Source organism: Salmo trutta, chromosome 13 (assembly GCF_901001165.1).
Source record: "Salmo trutta chromosome 13, fSalTru1.1, whole genome shotgun sequence".
Taxonomy (NCBI): Eukaryota; Metazoa; Chordata; class Actinopteri; order Salmoniformes; family Salmonidae; genus Salmo; species Salmo trutta.
Window position 1 is genome coordinate 31,087,424 of NC_042969.1, and position 23,810 is coordinate 31,111,233.

General features: G+C 43.3%; 1 protein-coding gene across 1 annotated transcript; it reads left to right on the top strand.

The window, feature by feature from the left end:
* The first annotated feature begins 13,821 nt into the window (after positions 1–13,821).
* Positions 13,822–23,559, top strand: LOC115205633 (clathrin interactor 1). The gene is made up of 4 exons (XM_029771818.1): positions 13,822–13,993; positions 22,005–22,109; positions 22,286–22,382; positions 23,186–23,559. The coding sequence occupies exons 1-4, from the start codon at positions 13,953–13,955 to the stop codon at positions 23,300–23,302; spliced, it is 360 nt and encodes a 119-aa protein (XP_029627678.1). The 5' UTR covers positions 13,822–13,952; the 3' UTR covers positions 23,303–23,559.
* The last annotated feature ends 251 nt before the right edge of the window (positions 23,560–23,810 follow it).

Sequence of the window (23,810 nt, forward strand, 5' to 3'; positions counted from 1 at the left end):
TGAATTTTATGAACAGTGTTTGGATAATTGATAATATAATGAGTGTGTGCATGCTGATTCAGAGTCGCGGGCCCTCTTCATAAAAATATGACGATAAAGTAGATTAGCATACAAATTTCAGCTGGTTGTTAATCAACTTTCTCTTCCTCAACCTTGACCAGTTTGAACCAGCCTCTGTCTGTTCCCCTGGCCTTGACCAGTTTGATCCAGCCTCTGTCTGTTCCCCTGGCCTTGACCAGTTTGATCCAGCCTCTGTCTGTTCCCCTGGCCTTGACCAGTTTGATCCAGCCTCTGTCTGTTCCCCTGGCCTTGACCAGTTTGATCCAGCCTCTGTCTGTTCCCCTGGCCTTGACCAGTTTGATCCAGCCTCTGTCTGTTCCCCTGGAGAATGTAAACATTGTTCCAGCTTTTAATTGATATGACTCGATTGATATTGTCCTTCGTTCCAAAACTGGTTCCTTTGTTACTTTTCAATTTGTCCTGGGTACTTTAATTAACATAGCCTACTTTCTACCTCCGTCTCCTATGTTTTTCACTGCCATCCCTCCTTACAGAGATCCCTCTTCCTTCTGTCTTTGCACACCACACCTGTAGCTCCAAGCCAGATAAAGTATCACCTTATTTCTCTTATAAAATAGGAGAGAGAGAGAAAAAGAGAGAGAGATAATGAGAGGGAGAGAGAGAAAGAGACAGAGACAAATAAAAGAGAGAGATAGCGCTGTAGGCCAAATGGCTTTGCTCTGATAATTAGCTCCAGCTAAGTAGAGCTACAGGGGTAGTGTGTGCAGGGTTGGGGAGTAATGGATTTCATGCAATCCGTTACATGTAATGGATTACAAAAAAATGGTAACTGTTATCCGTTGCGTTACCAGCAAAAATATTGTAATCAGATTACAGATACTTTTGAAAACCTATATGATTACTCCGAGGATTACTTTTATATTCAGAAAGGATGTTTGTGGAAAAAAATCTTTGACACTTCTCAAATCAGCATTGAAAAAGGTGCAGGTGTAAATTTGTTCCACCTGAGAGAGTCTGACCACAAGTCAGAGACCACTATGATTACACACCAAATGTGTTTGATAGATCGCGGGAAAAGAGCCGGAAAAGGTTTTTGTAGGCTACAGTCCAAGCTATGTCTTCCAATGGTGCGACTGCTGTCGGCATCCAAATAATATCCAACTTGAATAAATGCTTGGAGGTAAGAAAGCCAGCAGTGGTGTAGTCTACGGCGATACAGATATCAATTATTTTCAGTGCCGATTTTAGCATGTAAACCAAAAAAATGTGGGATGCATGCCAGCAAAGCCACTACACAACACAACACTAAACAATACATGAATTGCACTATAACGGTGACAAACGGTGCCCACAAACTGTTAGGGCCAACATAAAGCTGTACCAACAGCAGAATCCCAACATCTTACCACTGCTACACCTGGCTATCAGTGGAGCCTTGTCTGGCAGCGAAACAGTTAATTCAGCCTCATTTACTGCCTTTTAAAAACATAGCTGATATGGCTGACTTGCTTAACCCTCCTGTTGTGTTTGTTTCATGTTAATTAATCCTGTGTTCCCGGCCCAAAATGACCGCCCCATTATAGCTGATTATAAATCCATAATAATACATATATTATCACCTAATGTTGTGTTAGATCTTTTTATAACTTAAGTTCTTGTGAACATTACAAGTTTTGAACTTCTATTTGCGATTTATGGCCTGTAGGCCTCATTGACCTGAGCTCATACAACTCGTTTTTGAGTAAAAAAAACAATGTATGGATTATTCTGACTATAACAAATACTCCGATGAAACATTATGTGCTATTTATCACAGACTACTTTGTGTCAAAGTTTAACAAGGACTCTCTCCTCCTCACCAGTGTCATGATCAAAGATATAATCAAGAGCCTCACATACAGTATATCGTTTGATCATTGTGCTGCCACAGAATTAATTGTGAACAAGGCCTCAAAAAAACGTTCTATACCAGAGCTGCGTGAAAAGTTCTAAATATTATTGAAACAATGTTGTGATTGTTTGTGAGAATGTGTGGTTCCTGTGGGGGACAGATTATATTGGGGAAAGGTCCCCATGGGGGTTGCCATGGAAGCCAAGAAGGGGAGTGAGGTGTGTGTGTGTGTGTGTGTGTGTGTGTGTGTGTGTGTGTGTGTGTGTGTGTGTGTGTGTGTGTGTGTGTGTGATATACCTGAACTCAATGTTATACACTAATTGTAGTCTCACCCATTCATTTCTAATGACCGGTCATTTTGACCGGGAACACCACAGGTGTACAGAAGTTAAAGAAAACATCCAAAATGTAATGAAAATCATCAAAATGTATGTTGTGTGTTCAGATGCCCTGTGTGGACAAAGTCATGGAACCTTATGACAATCAGATTAAATGAACTACATTTTTCAGAGAGAGAACTTGTAAATCAGTCCAATTTGACCGGAACACAGCAGGAGGGTTAAACAAATGTGGTTTCTACCAACAGTTGAGATGTACAAACTATGGCAAAAGGGGACGACAAGCAAATAAGAGGCAATCCGTAATTTTGATTAAGACATTAATGAGCGAGTGACAATGGACGTAGTCAATATAACTATTTGTCCAGCACTTTTGAAATGTACAGCGACAGAATTCAGAACATGGGCCGTTCTTACACTGTACTACTATCAGTAGCACTGTCAAAGCTGTACAAAAAAAAGTTTGCAAACAAGCACACACCGGCCACAAACGATGTGTTTACACTACTGCGTTGGTGAAAATAGACCAAATTATTACGGTGAGGAACATGGGCTACTAACAGCTTACCAAACAACGTACACTTAGTATTACTTTCTTAGCGACAGTATACATATCTCTCTGGCATCCTACATAATTTATGAAGCAGCATAATACATTTTTGGACTCAAGTTGTTGTGATGTGCTTGAACAGGAAAGTGGCATGGCGGTCCTTCGTGGGCAAATTTTGATTTGACGTCATTTCAGTGGAAAATGACTTTGAGCCTTCTTGGAAGGGCAGTTCTAATGCAACTCTATGGCAGCACCCAAAGGGCTCACATTCTTGATGTCTACCCTTACTAAAGGCGGGTGACGTAGTGTTCCCATGAGTGACAGGACACTGAGCCAATCACGCTGCAATGCTGAGCCAATCACGGTGCAACGCTCCTATTTTCTGCTGGCCTGCCCCACCACCACAGAAAGCTCTGAGCTAGGCTGAAACACCTGCATTTTGGAGCTGCCTGTATGTATGCGGCTTTAATAACTCAATGATATATACACTACCGTTCAAAAGTTTAGGGTCACTTAGAAATATCTTTGTTTTTGAAAGAAAAGCGCCTTTTGTCCATTTAAACAACATCAATTTGATCAGAAATACAGTGTAGACATTGTTAATGTTGTAAATGACTATTGTAGCTGGAAATGACAGATTTTTTTATGGAATATCTACAAAGGTGTACAGAGGCCCATTATCAGCAACCATCACTCCTGTTAGCACATTGCGTTAGCTAATCCAAGTTATAATTTTAAAAGGCTAATTGATCATTAGAAAACTCTTTTGCGATTATGTTAGCACAGCTGAAAACTGTTGTCCTAATTAAAGAAGCAATAAAACTAGCCTTCTTTAGACTAGTTGAGTATCTGGAGCATCAGCATTTGTGGGTTCGATTACAGACTCAAAATGGCCAGAAAGAAAGAACTTTCTTCTGATACTCGTCAAGCTATTCTTGTTCTGAGGAATGAAGGCTATTCCATGCGAGAAATTGTCAAGAAACTGAAGATCTCGTACAATGCTGTGTATTACTCCCTTCACAGAACAGCGCAAACTGGCTCTAAACAGAATAGAAAGAGGAGTGGGAGGCTCCGGTGCACAACTGAGCAAGAGGACAAGTAGATTAGATTGTCTAGTTTGAGAAACAGACGCCTCACAAGTCCTATGTTTCACTGTTCTACTGCCTCCCTACATCACTGGTGGAGTTCTCTTGGTACAGAATAATTTCCCTAATGCAAGGTATAACTGGAGCCTATTACTCTAATGATAACACTAACTAATCACCTGGATCATTTCTGCTGCATTATAAACACACACACACACGCACACACATTCCTACTGCCTGTCTGTAATGGTCTTAACAGATGTGTTAACACTAATGTGCCTGTCCAACCTCTCATTTTTTCACATGTGGATTGATACCAAAATGAATATAATGAATATGATGCATTTTTTTGTAAAAACAGTTATAACACGTAGCCAATATTTATTTTGGTGGGTATTTTCTGTGTGCAAAATGGTGAAATTAAAGTATGGCATTCTATTGACACACACTCACACACAAACACACACGTTGAGCTTTAGTCTTCCTTCTATCTCTCTTTCTTTCGCTCCCTCCCTCCAACCCTCTCCTCCCTCTATCTGTCCTTCTCCAGTTATCAAGGAATATTCCACACAAGCATTTCACAGGACTTAAACATTGTTGTCTTTACTATCCCTCTATCCTATCCTCTACGTATCTATCCCTCTATCCTATCCTCTACGTATCTATCACTCTGTCCTATCCTCTACTTATCTATCCCTCTGTCCTATCCTCTATGTATCTATCCCTCTATCCTATCCTGTACTTATCTATCCCTCTGTCCTATCCTCTACTTATCTACCCCTCTATCCTATCCTCTATGTATCTATCCCTCTATCCTATCCTCTAGTTATCTATCCATCTGTCCTATCCTCTACTTATCTATCCCTCTGTCCTATCCTCTATGTATCTATCCCTCTGTCCTATCCTCTATGTGTCTATCCCTCTATCCTATCTCTATGTATCTATCCCTCTATCCTATCCTCTATGTATCTATCCCTCTGTCCTATCCTCTATGTATCTATCCCTCTATCCTATCCTCTATGTATCTATCCCTCTATCCTATCCTGTACTTATCTATCCCTCTGTCCTATCCTCTACTTATCTACCCCTCTATCCTATCCTCTATGTATCTGTCCCTCTATCCTGTCCTCTATGTATCTGTCCCTCTATCCTGTCCTCTATGTATCTACCCCTCTATCCTATCCTCTATGTATCTATCCCTCTATCCTATCCTCTATGTATCTATCCCTCTATCCTATCCTCTATGTATCTATCCCTCTATCCTATCCTCTATGTATCTATCCCTCTGTCCTATCCTCTATGTATCTATCCCTCTGTCCTATCCTCTATGTATCTATCCCTCTGTCCTATCCTCTATGTATCTATCCCTCTGTCCTATCCTCTATGTATCTATCCCTCTGTTCTATCCTCTATGTATCTATCCCTCTATCCTATCCTCTATGTATCTATCCCTCTATCCTATCCTGTACTTATCTATCCCTCTGTCCTATCCTCTACTTATCTACCCCTCTATCCTATCCTCTATGTATCTATCCCTCTATCCTGTCCTCTATGTATATATCCCTCTATCCTATCCTCTATGTATCTATCCCTCTGTCCTATCCTCTATGTATCTATCCCTCTATCCTATCCTCTATGTATCTATCCCGCTATCCTATCCTGTACTTATCTATCCCTCTGTCCTATCCTCTACTTATCTACCCCTCTATCCTATCCTCTATGTATCTATCCCTCTATCCTGTCCTCTATGTATCTATCCCTCTATCCTATCCTCTATGTATCTATCCCTCTATCCTATCCTCTATGTATCTATGCCTCTGTCCTATCCTCTACTTATCTATCCCTCTATCCTATCCTGTACTTATCTATCCCTCTGTCCTATCCTCTACTTATCTACCCCTCTATCCTATCCTCTATGTATCTATCCCTCTATCCTATCCTGTACTTATCTATCCCTCTGTCCTATCCTCTACTTATCTACCCCTCTATCCTATCCTCTATGTATCTATCCCTCTATCCTGTCCTCTATGTATATATCCCTCTATCCTATCCTCTATGTATCTATCCCTCTGTCCTATCCTCTATGTATCTATCCCTCTATCCTATCCTCTATGTATCTATCCCTCTGTCCTATCCTCTACTTATCTACCCCTCTATCCTATCCTCTATGTATCTATCCCTCTATCCTGTCCTCTATGTATCTATCCCTCTATCCTATCCTCTATGTATCTATCCCTCTATCCTATCCTCTATGTATCTATGCCTCTGTCCTATCCTCTACTTATCTATCCCTCTATCCTATCCTGTACTTATCTATCCCTCTGTCCTATCCTCTACTTATCTACCCCTCTATCCTATCCTCTATGTATCTATCCCTCTATCCTGTCCTCTATGTATCTATCCCTCTATCCTATCCTCTATGTATCTATCCCTCTATCCTATCCTCTATGTATCTATCCCTCTATCCTATCCTCTATGTATCTATGCCTCTATCCTATCCTCTACTTATCTATCCCTCTGTCCTATCCTCTACTTATCTATCCCTCTATCCTATCCTCTATGTATCTATCCCTCTGTCCTATCCTCTACTTATCTATCCCTCTGTCCTATCCTCTACTTATCTATCCCTCTATCCTATCCTCTATGTATCTATCCCTCTATCCTATCCTCTATGTATCTATCCCTCTATCCTATCCTCTACTTATCTATCCCTCTATCCTATCCTCTACTTATCGATCCCTCTGTCCTATCCTCTATGTATCTATCCCTCTGTCCTATCCTCTATGTATCTATCCCTCTGTCCTATCCTCTACTTATCTATCCCTCTGTCCTATCCTCTATGTATCTATCCCTCTGTCCTATCCTCTATGTATCTATCCCTCTATCCTATCCTCTATGTATCTACCCCTCTATCCTATCCTCTACTTATCTATCCCTCTATCCTATCCTCTACTTATCGATCCCTCTGTCCTATCCTCTATGTATCTATCCCTCTGTCCTATCCTCTATGTATCTATCCCTCTGTCCTATCCTCTACTTATCTATCCCTCTATCCTATCCTCTATGTATCTATCCCTCTATCCTATCCTCTATGTATCTATCCCTCTGTCCTATCCTATCCTCCTCATTTCTTATTTTCTCATATATCCAACCATTTCCAATCCTATGACATGCTGGTTTAAAACCTCTGGCAAACCTTCACCCAATCAGCAGACTGGACACACTGTCCTATCCTTGAGAATCTCCCTGTGGCTGATGTTCCTAGTGTGCTTCCCAAATGGCACCATATCCCCTATATAGTGCACTACTTTAGACCAGAGCCCTATTCCCTATATAGTGTACTACTTTAGACCAGAGCCCTATTCCCTATATAGTGCACTACTTTAGACCAGAGCCCTATCCCCTATATAGTGCACTACTTTAGACCAGGACCCTATTCCCTATATGGTGCACTACTTTAGACCAGAGCCCTATTCCCTATATAGTGCACTACTTTTGACCAGAGCCCTATGGGGTTAATGCACTATATAGGGGATATGCTGCCATTTGGGACGCAGACCTATTTCCTCCTCTCTCTGATCGATCCAGTCCACTGGTTATGAGTCCAGATCTTCTGCTCTCTCTGGGTTTTACTGGTTTTACTGTAATTGATAATTGAATCTGTCTGTAAAGGAACAGATGCTTTCAGGGCCAGTGCAGACTGTCACTGGGTACACACACACATAGGAAACACACACACACACACACACATTGAAAATGTTTGCACATGCATTCAAACAAACACACCCACACACACATAAACAGGGGCCTGTCATGCAGACAGGTTCAGAGAGTATGTGGTGTATGAGGGGTTTTATCGCCTGGGAAAAGGAAAAGGACCTGGAAAAGGTCTCACTGTGGGCTGCATTGGGGCCAACAACAACATTAATATAACAGCAGAGACACACACACACTAACGCATGTGTGCATGCATGCACAAAATCACACACACACACACACACACACAGGGAGAGGGGCCCAGGAACTACATGGTGGACACACACACAGAGCGTTAAGTCTTTTCTACAGTTCAATGTCCCACACTTTGACAGGAACGTCAGATAAGATGTTTTAAACAATCTTAAAGCAGTTTTCATTCTCTGTGAAGTCTAAAAGTTATTTGTGCTCACATATCAAAGGATGACACAGGGAGATTTGGTCACATGTCCAAAAGCAGTGTTTTAGGGACAAAGAGTATTTTCTGAAGGAGAAACATTCTGAATGCAGATTTGATTTTGAAACCGGTCAGGCAATTTTTTACTGTTTACATTTAGAATATGAGAGCTTTTCCTTCCTTCTCTCTGTACATCAGATGTGGATCTGATTCATCCACTGCCAGGAATAATAGGAATTGGAGGGACATTAATGTCTTCAAATGTTTTACTTGAAATGCGACACCTTGGTATATTGGGTTGATTTCTCCATTATTTTCAAAAAATATTCAGTGATAGACTTTTTCAGCACAATTTTTAAGATTCAATAGACCCCCCCAACCCTAATTCCCAATACATACACACACACTCATGGGTGTGCACATACTCACATGCACACACACCCTGAACAACATCCCTTCCCACTTAGTTCCTCCCAGAGGAGTATAGCATGGTTTAGTGATGGTTGATCTCTCTGTCTCTTTCTCTATGTCTCTCTCTCTCACACACACCTCCCCCAGCCGTCTCCATCTCAGCCATCATTTCTCGCAGAGTTCTTCTCTTCGGACGTGAGGCGGTAATTGAGGTGGCTCCCTTGGGTGCAGTGCATTCTGGGTTGTTAAGTGCTGTCTCTTGTTTTCTCTCAAATGTGTTTTCTCTCAATTTTTTTCCTGTCTTATGGTTAGTTTTCCTTTTCTTTCATTCTTTATTTATTTTGTACTAATAGAGAGAGAGAGAAACAGACATAGAGAGAGAAAGAGAGTTGTAAGATGTTTTCTGCTTTCCCAGGGGTAGGATGTCATGAAACATAGAGAGGCCTGCTGCTGCATTTTCACCCAAACAAACTTGACAGGGCAGTGCTCTCTCACAGTGCTCTCTCACAGTGCTCTCTCACAGACACACATGTGCACGCAATCACAAGGTTGAGGCCAGGGTTGAACCAGGATGTGGAAATGAAGCTAGGGTTAGGGTTGTGGCTTTATATATTTTTTTATTTAACTAGGCAAGTCAGTTAAGAACAAACTCTTATTTACAATGACGGCCTACCCCAGCCAAACCCGGATGATGCTGGGCCAATTGTGCGCCGCCCTATGGGACTCGTGGTCACAGCCGGATGTGATGCAGCCTGTATTCGAACCAGGTACAGCAGTAACACCTCTTGCACTGAGATGCAGTGTCTCAGACTACTGTGCCACTCAGGGCTAAACCAGGATGTGGAATGAAGCTAGGGTTAGGGTTGTGGTTGAGGCCAGGCACAGCCAGCCCCCTCATTAGGCTTTTTTTTTAGCTAAACTGACCAAGATGCACCTCCAACAACAACACATAAAACATCACAGAATTCTGCCCAAAAACAATGACAACTTCTCTCAACCAGTGGCATATGTTTTTTTTAGGAGAGCGTTGCAGCCGCCCTGTGGTAAGCAGGCAGGGGCACAAAATATTTAGCTTGTCCATTCCTAGCGCTTCTCTCCAGGGTGCTGTTGAGGAGACGCATCGCTGCGGCTCTCCACCAACGTTCGTAAAAAAAAACATCTAACATCAATCATGTAGCACATACAGTATCAGGAATCAAGGTAAGACCCAAGTACAGACTGTGTGAAGTAACAATGTTTATTGTAACCACAGGGGCAGGCAAACGACAGGTCAAGGCAGGCAGGAGTCGATAATCCAGAGTAGTGGGGCCAAGGTACAAGATGGCAGGCAGGCTCAGGGTCAGGTCAGGCAGAGATCGGTAATCCAGAGGTGGAGCAAAGGTACAGGACAGCAGGCAGGCTCAGGGTCAGGTCAGGCAGAGGTCGGTAATCCAGAGGTGGAGCAAAGGTACAGGACGGCAGGCAGGCTCACTGTCAGGTCAGGCAGTGGTCAGGCGGGTACAGTGTCAGGACAGGCAAAGGTCAAAAACCAGAAGGACGAGAAAAAGAGAGACTAGGGAAAACCAGGAGCTGAGAAGCTTAGAGAAGAAGGCACAGGGGCGGAGCTTAGGTGGCGTACCCGAGCGCTGAGAGAGCACAGCTCCTATCCCAGCCTCAGACGCGTCCACCTCCACTATGAATTGCAAAGACGGATCCGGATTAGCCAACACAGGAACCGAGGTAAACAGAGCCTTCAGTTTCCTAAAAGCCCTGTCCGCCCCAGTCGACCACTGCGAGCGTCACTCTCCATCTCCACGCCTGACGTGGATAGGCGATACCCTAAGAAGGAGACGGACTGTTGAAAGAACATGTCACAGACGTCAAAATGAGTAGACCAAGGTGAAGCGTGGAATATGTTCATCTCGTAGTTTAATGAAAGAAATTAACACTTTACAAATTAAACAAAAAATGACAGCAGACACTTCCATCAGGTACTTACAACTAAATGGAAAACAACTACCCACAAAAAAACAAAGGAAAAACAGGCTGCCTAAGTATGGCTTCCAATCAGAGACAACGATAGACACCTGCCTCTGATTGGAAACCATACCCTGCCAAAACATAGAACACAAAACATAGAATGCCCACCCACCTATCACACCCTGGCCTAGCTAAATAGAGAAAACACAGTTCTCCTAGGTCAGAGTGTGACAGAACAGGCATTTCTCAGCCTTGACATACAGGTCATGCTCCAACAGGCGACCAAGCACTCTGCGCACCAGGGACACATGCTCGGTGCGTGTAGCGGAGTAAATCAGAATGTCATCGATATATACCACTACACCCTGCCCGTGCAGGTCACTGAAAATCTTGTCTACAAAAGATTGGAAGACTAACGGAGCATTCTTCAAACCGTACAGCATGACGAGGTACTCATAATGCCCTGAAGTGGTACTAAATGCTGTCTTCCACTCGTCTCCATCTCGGATACGCACCAGGTTGTACGCACTCCTGAGATCCAGTTTAGTGAAGAAGCACGCCCCGTGCATTAACTCAATCGCCGTGGCGATCAGAGGTAGCGGGTAACTGTACCCTACCGTGGTGAATAGGTGAATGCCTCCGTGGCGTTCATAAGTGTAGTCATGCAGCTGCATTTGGCTATTTTTGTGGTTCACAATATCTGCTGTACGGATGTGGAATGCAATGGAGGAAGCCAGCATTGCCCAACTAGGTGCAGTCAGTGGAGGACATGTACCTGGCTGAAGACTACAACCCTATGTCCTGAGAGCCCACAGAGGAGGATGTTCAGTGGCTATTTTCAGGGAAGGGAAGACAATGGTCCAGAATAGGTTATATTACATACAAGTTTTGCTCAAAATAGCCAAATAATGCAACATGCAACAATTTCAAAGACTTTACTGAGTTACAGTTCATATGAGGAAATCAGTCAATTTAAATAAATAAATGAGGCCCTAATCTATGAATTTCATATGACTGGGAATACAGATATCGTATTTTTTAAAAGGTAGAGGCGTGGATCAGAACCTGTCAGTATCTGATGTGCAGCGCAACATGTCCTTTGCATAGAGTTGATCAGGCTGTTGATTGTGGCCTGTGGAATGTTATCCCACTCCTCTTCAATGGCTGTGCGAAGTTGCTAGATATTGGCGGGAACTGGAACACGCTGTCGTAAACGTTGATCCAGAGCATCCCAAACATGCTCAATGGGTGCCATGTCTGAGTATGCAGGCTATGGAAGAAATCGGACATTTTCAGCTTCCAGGAATTGTGTACAGATCCTTGTGACATGGGGCCGTGCATTATCATGCTGAAACATGAGGTGATGGTGGAGGATGAATGGCACGACAACGGGCTTCAGGATCTCATCCCGGTATCTCTGTCCATTCAAATTGCCATCAATAAAATGCAATTGTGTTCGTTATCCATAGCTTATGCCTGCCCATACTGTAACCACACCGCCACCATCGGGCACACAACATTGACATCAGAAAACCACTCGCCCACACGACTCCATACACGTGGTCTGCGTTTGTGAGGCTGGTTGGACGTACTGCCAAATTCTCTAAAATGACGTTGGAGGTGGCTTGTGGTAGAGAAATTAACATTAAATTCTCTGGCAACAGCTCTGGTGGACATTCCTGCCAATTGCATGCTCCCTCAACTTTAGGGTCGTGGTTGAGTCTACGGGCTAGGGTTGAACCGGGATGTCTACTTGAAGCTAGAGTTAGGGTTGTGGTTGAGGCCAGGGTTGGGTTAGGATTGAACCTTCTCTGTACTGTCGTCCCCTGTCTCTCCAGAAGAGGGGGTGGTTATTCTGATTATGCAGTATCTGCTGAAGTTATGGAATGTATCAATTATGGCAGTTGTCTGGGCGGTTTCTGTCATTTTAAATGATTTGGGGACTAATTTAGGCTACAAATGGTTCCATGTGATATTTGTGGTTATTTTATTCTGAAGTGAAATTCAATGAAAAAAGGAGTCAAGAGAGAACAACATTTTCTAGAATATAGATTATTTATATTGGAATCAATGTCTTTAAAACAAATATTTTCCCTCTTGGTTGGTAATGTAATTATCTGATTTAGCACCACTTAACTTTTGAATGCATGGCTAATTCATTCATAAAACACAATCCAAAAGGGATACTTTCTCCTTATACTCACAGAGAAAACTACATATCCTATTTTGATCTGCGCATATCTTCTTCCTCGTGACGTTACAAGGACATCTCTTTAGTAACCTGTCCAATGCATGACTGCATGTGCCCCCTGCCTTAAAAGAGGTGAATCATTTTCCAGTGTTCATACTTAGCCCCTCTGTGGTTATTCCTGCTGTTCCACCTTGGTTTCTCCTTCATTCAGTGATAGATCTAGAGGGTAAGAGATGTTGAGGAAGGAGTAGATTCAGCTGTAAGTGAACATTTAAGAACACAATACTATGCTTTCTTTAATATATTCACAGATGGACCTAAGGACCCTAAAACAGGAAGGACAGGTGGAGTTTTTAGTGTTGCTGAGTTTGGCAGGGACAAAAATAGCAACAGTAAACGTATCTGTTTACACAATGGAGTTGTTGGCCATACTATTGGCTGCAGGGTGGGTGGAGATGAGGCCAGACAGAGTAGTCATCTGCTCCGACTCCTGTGCAGCACTGATGAGCTTAAAATAATTTGTGTCTCAGAGCCGACAGGATGTATTGTATGAGGTTCTGCAGTGATTGTATAGGGTGAAACAGATGGAGGTATTTGTGATGCTCCTCTGGGTACCAGCTCATATGGGAGCAGAGCGGAATGAGGAGTTGGATGTTATCGCCAAGCCGCGAACTTAAACATCCTAATGTTGAGATGGAATTATCAATCAGTAAAGCAAAAGCCAAGGGGTTTTAATAAGAACAGTGGTTAAAAACATTAGGCAAGAGTTGTGGAACAGGGAGAGAAAGGGAAGATACACGTATAAAACCCAGGAAAAGGTGGGGGCAGGGAGGTCCTCAGGCCGAGAGAGAATGGAGGAATGTGTAATCTCAAGGCTGAGACTGGGACACACAAGGCTCAATAGTACATTGAAATTGGTGGGGAAACATCCGACTGTGTGTGTGACTGTCAAGAGGAGATGGAGACAGTGAAACATGTTCTATTTCAGTGCCAGAAATATGTAAGAGAAAGGGAGCGATTGTTATTAGATTTGAAGAGTAATGAAGAGTCAGGATTAAGTGAACTGCTGGGGAAGTCTTCAGGGGAGGTAGTATTTATGTATTTCGTTTCGTTAGGTAGACGAGAATATCGAGAAGGATTATTAGAATTTAGGTCCACACTCCAGTCCAGTTGGTGGCGGTAATGCAGCTTTAAAATGGTTGCCAATCGCCATTTAAACTCCACAGATGAAGAAACACTGTACACTGTCTTTGGTTCAAGGTTTGATTTCGGTGACAGCGCTCAGCTCTATCGGGTTTTGAGAGCTTGGAATACAGGTTACTGAGGCGGACAGCCCCGCTGTAGAGAGCCAAGATGATGAACATGTGGAAAGTCCGGGAATTGGTTGATAAAGCGTAAGTATTCTCACTCTATCCGAGCTAAACTCTTGAGTTTACCTATTTGAAAGAGACACGTACCCAACACTTTGACGTCACGTAGCAGCAGGAAGCTAGTTAGCCAGCTAGCTTCAATAGAAAGTTGTGGCAATCAAACACAGGACAAATTCAACTTTTTTGCCATTCGACGATATTCCCATTTTAATCTTGTCTTGAACTATCCGACGAGCGATTGGGAACTCAACTTTCTAGCCGCGTTTACTGTTTTATAAAGTTGAGATGGCTAACGTTAGCTAGTTAGCTAATTACCTAGCGTAAATTATGCTGGGTTAAAAACAAATGGGAATTCGGATTATCTCCGACATTTGTGTGTTCAAAACAAATGGGAACAGGGAAAAAACGAGCTCCGACTGGGAAAAATGGATTAACGGGAACTCGGTCCATCTCGGGCCTCTTTCTAGAGCTCCGACTTTTCGACCTGAAGATCACCGACGTCATGATTTGACCTCATATTTTCAGAGTTCCCTTTTTTTTTTTAAAGCGGCATTGCCATTAGTCCATTTTTAACGTTGTCTTGGGTCATTTTTAGTTTTTATCAGCTTGACAGCCACTTGTCATTTCTTTTTTTTGGTTAGCTAGCTAACTGAACTAGGTAGTTAGCCAGATCAAAAAACACGTATACTTACGTGAGGGTACATTTGTTTGTAAATGTAGCTACTGTTAGTTGTGGCAAAGGCCTTGAATGCTAACTGGATGTATTCTGACAATCCAACTTCCGGATGTGAAAGTATCTAGCATAACAACCAGAACATTTTGCTTTTCTCATGTCACAGGTCTATCAAAACTGCCACAGCTCAGTTTACTTGACTATAATGTATTCGTTTTTTGTTGTCTCTTACAGGGTATAGGATGATCCAAGTAAACCTAGAACACCTGGATAACTCTCAACTTCTGCCTAGCTACCTCTATGCTTCTTATTATAAACTGGGTGGTTCGAGCCCTGAATGCTAATTTGGCTTACAGCCGTGGTATACCACGGCTACAACAAAACATTTGTTTTACTGCTCTAATTACGTTGGTAACCAGTTTATAATAGCAATAAGGCACCATTTGGGTTTGTGATATATGGCCAATATACCACAGCTAAGGGCTGTATCCAGGCACTCCGCATTGCATCGCGCATAATTCAGCCCATAGTCGTGGTATATTGGCCATATACCACACCTCCTCGGGCCACATTGCTTAAGTATACTACAGGTTAAATGATCAAAACAAGTACAATATATTTGACTGTAGTGTATGTCTGATATGGCCATATGGGCCATTTGCAAAATGGAGGTGCCTTGCATGCAGAAAGGTGGAGCCCAGACCATTATCAACCACAGTGACTGTTGATACAGTACAAGACAGTGGTGTAATGTATAACTCTGTGATAAACAATAACTTGCTGATTGCAACAATAGATTACACAATTAAGAGGCAATGTCACGCTGCATACAGTTGCATTGTGAAGACATTTCTGTCACTGCCTTATTAGCCAGACTATCTGGATTCAAAATAAAGTTCATTATTTAAATAAAAAAATCACCTTTATTTAACCAGGTAGGCTAGTTGAGAACAAGTTCTCATTTACAACTGCAACCTGGCCAAGATAAAGCATAGCAGTGCGACAAAAACAACAGAGTTACACATGGAATAAACAAAAGTACAGTCAATAACACAATAAAAAAATCTGTATATAGTGTGTGCAAATGAAGTAAGGAGGTAAGGCAATAAATAGGCCAATAGTGGCAAAGTAATTATAATTTAGCAATTTACACTGGAGTGATACATGTGCAGATGAGGATGTGCAAGTATAAATACTGGTGGCATTTGGGGGACACCCTACACTACCATGGATAGTACACCCTACACTAGCCTAAACATTAGCCTAAACCAGTACAGTCGCTGTCAGCAGAGATTGAAACTGAAGTCTTGAATGAATGGCTGAATGTTTCCACCTCTGAGCGAGAGCCACACCTGGTTTAACTGGCTTATTGTTGTCTTTTGTCCTCCTCTTGTATAATTTACTGTCCTCGTCCCTGCTGAGTAATGCCCTGAGAGAGGCCATGCAACACACACACACACACAGGCCTACTGTAGAGCTATGGGAAGTAGTAGGATTGCGCAATCTCCACTTCAAAGCTTTAACGGCTGGTTTGGCAAGCTGTGGCAACAGCAGGAGCACACAGTTCCTGTCCAAGAATGCATTCCTGCTAAAAGTCAAGTCCCCTCTGCTAGTCTCCCCTACTGGGTGACCTCTTCAGAGAGAGTGAGGGGGGCAGAGGTACAGAGAGAGGGTCAGGAAGAGAAAGAGGCCGATAATGGGAGAGAAAGAGCAAGCAGGAAGAGGACTGGGCTTTGCGCTGTAATGGGTGAAGGAAGTAGATTTGGGACTCTGTTTCCCTGTTGTACTGAAGTCAGTGGTCTTAGTGTGTTGCTGTGTTGTGGAGGACCCGGGCCTTGTTTCCCAGTTGCAATGTAACTTAAGCATTACAATGATCATACCTGATGAGTCATTATGTATGAGCCAACTTTTTAGATGTTTCCCAAACACGCAGGTAGAGAGAACGTTCACTAAGTGTGTCACTAGACCATGTGTTGATACTAATAGGATCCAAAGAACTGCACTTCTCTCTGATCAGATTTCTCCATTCAAATTTTACCTTAACATTCAAATTATTCCACAATACTGATGACGGATCAGCTCCTAGAGAGATATTACCAGTTATGGCTGCAAATCCGCTATTGAGGTGGCTTATTATGCTTACCCAATAATAATGAATTTAATGACAGATTGGGCACATGTTGTCACACATCATAACACGTTGAGGCAAAACAATTGACAGTAGCTTAGTTGCAAAATAGAACTCATTTAATTGAGCATGAAATAGCCTTTATAACACCATGTAGCCTCTATCTTTTAATGAAGTCATCTCGGATTTCATTTGAAGCATCATTTTATCCTTCACTTGTTTACAAAAACAATTGCAAATACTTTTGCAACTTTGTCGTCAACTTTTGTTCTGACTTAGAATCTATGTTTTGCGGAGGTGTTCTGTGAATAAAGTATCTAATGGATGGGCAAAAAAGTATCTATCGATGCACTTTGGCTGCTCTACAATTGTACAACGGTTTTTAAGAGCCATGTTACTAATGAAAGCTCTGGGAAACACCTTGGCTACTAAAGACGCATTGTAAGAAGGTTCCAACAATCTTAACACTATGAGAAACGAGGCCCAGAGTTCTAAGGACCTTGAGTGGAGATGTGAGTGAGTAGGCAACACCCATCAGTGGAGGTCTATTCCGCAAAAGCAACATGGAATCTCCTTGAAACAGCTGTCTGAATGCTGGCTCACTGAAGGACATCTAGAGTTTCCAAGTCCTCCCGGCGGTCACATGGACAAATTGATTCAATACTGAATAATTAGTCCTAAAGACTTTATTTGGACTTGTCACAGGATGAAGGAAATGGGTGTGTGCATTAGACTTGCAACGAAACGGAAGCCTTTGCCATATTGTGCGATTTTTACACACACACACACACACACACACACACACACAGAGAAGATCAAAGGCTTCCATTTGATCACGTTGATAATGTGAGCCTGAGGTAGTTCTCTCCTCTCAGTAGACTTGCTAGCTGTGTTGTGTAAGTGCTTGGCTATGTCACTCCCTCTGTGGTACTGCCTGTGGCGTCACCCATGCAAACATGACGGTAATAATGATCCTATTGATTCCCGGTCAGGGACCGCACTTTTACTCATTGTTTATTTATTACTTTTATTGTTTACGTGTTTTATTTCTCTATTTTCTTTCTCTCTGCATTGTTGAGAAGTGTGACTAATCAAATTTGATTAAAGTTGCATGCAAATATGGCATTATGTTAATCCAGTCACACAAGGCACAGAGAGGGAAACCAATATTGTATAACTACAGTGTTGGGCTGGATAGTACACACAATGTAGTCTAAACTCTTTGAAACGTAGTGAAAAAACCTTATATAGACCTGTAGCCCCAAGCAGACATGCTACAGTCTGTTATTTAACAACTCATAGGCTATTTGAATAGCCGTTTTCACCATCTAACTGTTTCCCAGTCTTTTAGAACGATGCTATTTATAACTTTGATTACAACCATCACTGTCAACTACAGTACTTCTGGCTCCAGCACCACGCAGGGTGTGTCCTCTCAGCTGTCTGTCAATGCTGCTCTGTCTGACAGCGAGGGGAAGGGGGCCGGGGGTGATGATGTGGCAGGGCCCAGTGAGGGGAGGTGCCCCTTTACCTGCTCTATGCCTTCAGCCCTCTGCAACGCTAAGTCTATGCACCTTCTCCTAGCTCTGGGTAGAAGTTGTAGGCACAGATCTAAGATCAGCTTACCCTCTAAATTAAAACTTTAGCCATAAGGGAGGGGAAAACTGACAGACTTCACTGCCTTCTGCGTCCTGCTCCACGGGGTTATGTCTGAGCTGAGTCTTGCTCCACGGGGTTATGTCTGAGCTGAGTCCTGCTCCACGGGGTTATGTCTGAGCTGAGTCCTGCTCCACGGGGTTATGTCTGAGCTGAGTCCTGCTCCACGGGGTTATGTCTGAGCTGAGTCCTGCTCCACGGGGTTATGTCTGAGCTGAGCCCTGCTCCACGGGGTTATGTCTGAGCTGAGCCCTGCTCCACGGGGTTATGTCTGAGCTGAGTCCTGCTCCACGGGGTTATGTCTGAGCTGAGTCCTGCTCCACGGGGTTATGTCTGAGCTGAGCCCTGCTCCACGGGGTTATGTCTGAGCTGAGTCGTACTTTGTTCTGGGTAACTGTAGGCCTACTGTAGCCTATGCTAGGCCTCAGCCTATGTGTTGAATATCAGTGCTCGATCTAGGCCTATTTCTCTGTGGTTTGCTTTCAGTTAGGCTACAAAATAAACTGCATTCCATTGCTGCAGCTGTCCTTGATTGTTAACGCTCATGCTTAGTGGAGTTTTTCAGGTCAATAAACCTGCTTGACCTTGTTAAGTTTCTTGCGCAAGGAGGGTGTAGGTGTTATGGATGGTGTAGGTGTTATGGAGGGTAATAACTGATTCTGCCTGTTGCAGCTTGTGTGTTTGTTTACACATTTACATAGAAGCCTGGAGAACTGGATAACCAGTGGAACTGTAAAGTGGGTTAAGTATACACTGTAGCCAGTCTCTCTGGACCATAGGTATAGCAGAAACATTGATACTACGCTGCTTGAGGCGACCCACCCTTCATTCACCAAAAAAAAAGCACAGCTTGTCTCTCTCACGACCACACCCACCATTCACTCCACCTAAGTTTTCTCTCAGTGTCTCTGTCTTGGTCGGCCTGTCTGTCTGGTTAAGAGCTTTGGGCCAGTAACCAAAAGGTCACTAGTGTGAATCCCCGAGCCGACTAGGGGAAAAATCTGTTGGTGCCCTTCAGCAAAGCACTTAACCTTCATTCCTCTCTTCTGTCCCCTCTGCTCTACCCTCTCTCTTCTGTCCCCTCTGCTCTACCCTCTCTCTTCTGTCCCCTCTGCTCTACCCTCTCTCTTCTGTCCCCTCTGCTCTACCCTCTCTCTTCTGTCCCCTCTGCTCTACCCTCTCTCTTCTGTCCCCTCTGCTCTACCCTCTCTCTTCTGTCCCCTCTGCTCTACCCTCTCTCTTCTGTCCCCTCTGCTCTACCCTCTCTCTTCTGTCCCCTCTGCTCTACCCTCTCTCTTCTGTCCCCTCTGCTCTACCCTCTCTCTTCTGTCCCCTCTGCTCTACCCTCTCTCTTCTGTCCCCTCTGCTCTACCCTCTCTCTTCTGTCCCCTCTGCTCTACCCTCTCTCTTCTGTCCCCTCTGCTCTACCCTCTCTCTTCTGTCCCCTCTGCTCTACCCTCTGTCTCTTTCTTTCTCTGTCCTCTCTCCTGCCAAACAGGTTTTCCCTGACTGTGCGACGATTTTCATAGTGTGTGTACACACACACACACACACCATGTCTTCAGAGTACTTCTGTACCGTGTCAGCGTTGTTGACCTTTGACTCTCAGAGAGAGATCGGTTATGTTATAATCATTTAATATAATATATGCCATTTAGAAGACAGTTTTACCCATCAACTTAAGCATGCGTGCATACATTTTACATATGGGTGGCCCCAGCGAGCATCGAACCCACTATCCTTGAGTAGCAAGCGCCATGCTCTACCAACTGAGCCACACAGGACCACATTATATCATGAGGGTTATTTGACTCTGTGTTCCTAGAGAAGCAGGAGGAAAGAACAGAGGCTGTGTGTGTTGACCGTTACCATAAATAGGCTGTCCAAAGCTAGGTCTGGGGGGGCCTCGGTCTGGGGGGGCCTCGGTCTGGGGCGGCCTCGGTCTGGGGTTTCTCGGTCTGGGGGGCCTCGGTCTGGGCCAAGGTTTGCCTTTTCTGTTAATTAAAACCTCTTATGGCTAGGGGGCAGTATTTTCACGGCTGGATAAAAAACGTACCCGATTTAATCTGATTATTAGTCCTGCCCAGAAACTGGAATATGCATATAATTATTAGCTTTGGAGAGAAAACACTCCAAAGTTTCTGAAACTGTTTGAATGGTGTCTGTGAGTATAACAGAACTCCTATGGCAGGCAAAAACCTGAGATGCTTCTGTTCAGGAAGTACCCTGTCTGAACATTTCTTGCCCTTCTTTATTATCTCTATCGTTTACAAAGGATCTCTGCTCTTACGTGACACTTCGCACGTCTCCAATGAGGTCTCATAGCCCGGGAAAAACAGGAATGACGTAATTCAAAGCCCTGGCTGAAACAAAGGAGAGCAAAAGCTAAGTGGTCACTCAATGGACTAAGCCTTAGGCGCGTGACACGCCCCGCCCCCGGCTTTCGGTTTTTTCCTCAGTTTACAGACAGGCAGATTCCCGGTCGGAATATTATCGCTTCTCTACGAGATAAATTGCATAAAAATTGGTTTTAAACAGCGGTTGACATGCTTCGAAGTACGGTAATGGAATATTTAGAAATTTTTTGTCATATTTTGCGTCATGCTCGTGGCCGAGATTTAGCGTTGGGATAGTGTCTAGAACGCACGAACAAAAAGTCGCTGTTTGGATATAACGATGGATTATTTGGGACCAAACCTACATTTGTTATTGAAGTAGAAGTCCTGGCAGTGTATTCTGATGAAGAACAAGCAAGGTAAGAACATTTTTCTTATAGGAAATGTGATTTTGGTGAAGGCTAAACTTGCAGGGTGTCTAAATAGCTAGCCCTGTAATGCCGGGCTATGTACTTAGATTATTGCAAAATGTGCTTCATCCGAAAAGCTATTTTAAAATCGGACATATCGAGTGCATAGAGGAGTTCTGTATCTATAATTCTTAAAATAATTGTTATGCTTTTTGTGAACGTTTATCGTGAGTAATTTAGTAAAATCACCGGAAGTGTTCGGTGGGAATGCTAGTTCTGAACGTCACATGCTAATGTAAAAAGCTGGTTTTTGATATAAATATGAACTTGATTGAACAGACATGCATGTATTGTATAACACAATGTCCTAGGTGTGTCATCTGATGAAGATCATCAAAGGTTAGTGCTGCATTTAGCTGTGGTTTGGGTTTATGTGACATGATATGCTAGCTTGAAAAATGGCTGTGTGATTATTTCTGGCTGGGTACTCTGCTGACATAATCTAATGTTTTGCTTTCGCTGTAAAGCCTTTTTGAAATCGGACAGTTTGGTTAGATAAAGGAGAGTCTTGTCTTTAAATAGCTGTAAAATAGTCATATGTTTGAAAAGTGTAAGTTTTCGGATTTAGAGGAGTTTGAATTTCGCGCCCCGCCCATCATTGGATATTGGAGCAGACGTTCCGCTAGCGGAACGTGTAGACGTAAGAGGTGACAAAATACTTAGTATTTTTTAAACTGTTAATTGAGTGCAGACCCTCCTTTTGTCTCCTGTTTGACATCATTATTTTCATAAGAGCCACTAAAATATCTCCTACCTTTACCTCCCCCTGTAGAACCAATGTGGTGATGAACTACTCGGAGGTGGAGACTAAGGTGAGGGAGGCCACCAACGATGACCCCTGGGGACCTTCAGGACAGCAGATGGCAGAGATTTCCAGGTAGGGGCGCTGTTCACACACACACACACACACACAAAAGTTAGTTTGCAACAACTTTTATACAGTATCTGCAACGTTCTACTTGGATTGAATCATGTTGCCATGTAGACTAACTCCTGTACACCTCTCCCTCTGTCTGTGTGTGTGTGTGTGTGTGTGTCTCTCCCTCTCCTCAGATGTACGTTTATGTATGAGCAGTTTCCTGAGGTGATGAACATGCTGTGGAACAGGATGCTCCGGGACAATAAGAAGAACTGGAGAAGGGTCTACAAGGTCAGAGAGGAGCTATAACCTGTCATCATCTGGTAAAAAGCATGAGCTGACCCACACCCCAAAATGTTTGTAGAGGTGCTGAATAAACTATAGATAAAGACAAAGTAAGTCACTCCCTGTATATACACTGAGTGGACAAAACATTAGGAACACCTTCCTAATATTGCGTTTCACCGCCCCCTTTTGCCCTCAGAACAGCCTCAATTTGTCGATGCATGGACTCTACATTGTTGGCTCCAATGCTACCCACAGTTGTCAAGTTGGCTGGATGTCCTTTGGGTGGTGGACCATTCTAGATACATACAGGAAACTGAATGTAGCAGCGTTACAGTTGACACACTCAAAGCGGTGCACCAGGCACCTACTACCATTCCCTTCAAAGGCATTCAATCTTTTGTCTTGCCCATTCACCCTCTGAATGGCACACATACACAATCCATGTCTCAAGGCTTAACAATCCTTCTTTAACCTGTCTCCTCCCCTTCATCTACACACATTGAAGTGGATTTAACAAGTGACATCAATAAGGGATCATAGTTTTCACCTGGTCAGTGTATGCTCCCAACATTGTAATGGGTAAACCTTGGTTAGGTTGGCAGCATAGTGTGACTTCCTTTCTTTTTACAACCAAGACATAAGCCATGGTTATTGAACTCCAGACCTCGAGGGCTGAGGTCTGCTCTCCCAGTCTCTGTTGTTGCCCCAGATCATCAGAAACGGTTGAGACCATGACCTGTCATAAAAATAACCGAAGGTCCATCATAAGCAGTTCTAACAATAGGTTTCCATCTCTTCTCCCCCAGTCTCTGCTGTTGTTGTCCCACCTCATTAGGAACGGTTCAGAGAGAGTTGTCACCAGCGCCAGAGAACACATCTACGACCTACGATCTCTAGAGAGCTACCACTTCGTAGGCAAGTAATCTCTCTGCCGGACACTATAGAAACAGAATCCCGACTCTATGGCTGTCTCTCTCTTGACTGTAATGTAGAATCTGTGTTAAATGTTAAGGTTTGTTGTCTGTCCTCAGAACACCTCTGTACACCAGTGTGCGAGTTTGTAATGAAATGTTAGTTTAGAACCAGACAAAAGGGCCAGTGTTCAGTCAGTGTTGTATCATTCAGGAAGAGATGGTGCACTAAGCACTGCTTAAACCACAACCAGCTCCAGCAGACGAAAGGTAAATCACTCCCCTTACCACCATATAGCCTTGTGAACCCAGACTGACAAGCTGTTTTACAAGGTTTTTTTCATTCACACAGTACTGTGGACACTTCTGCATTTTGTCTCCTCAAAAGATGATTACACTGATCAGCTTCCTACACGTTGAGAAGGCATATGTTTATAGGGGAATGGAACACTAACAGCTTGCCAATAACCTTCAGCTACTCTCTCTTGTTTCTCTACCTCTCTCTCTTGTTTCTCTACCT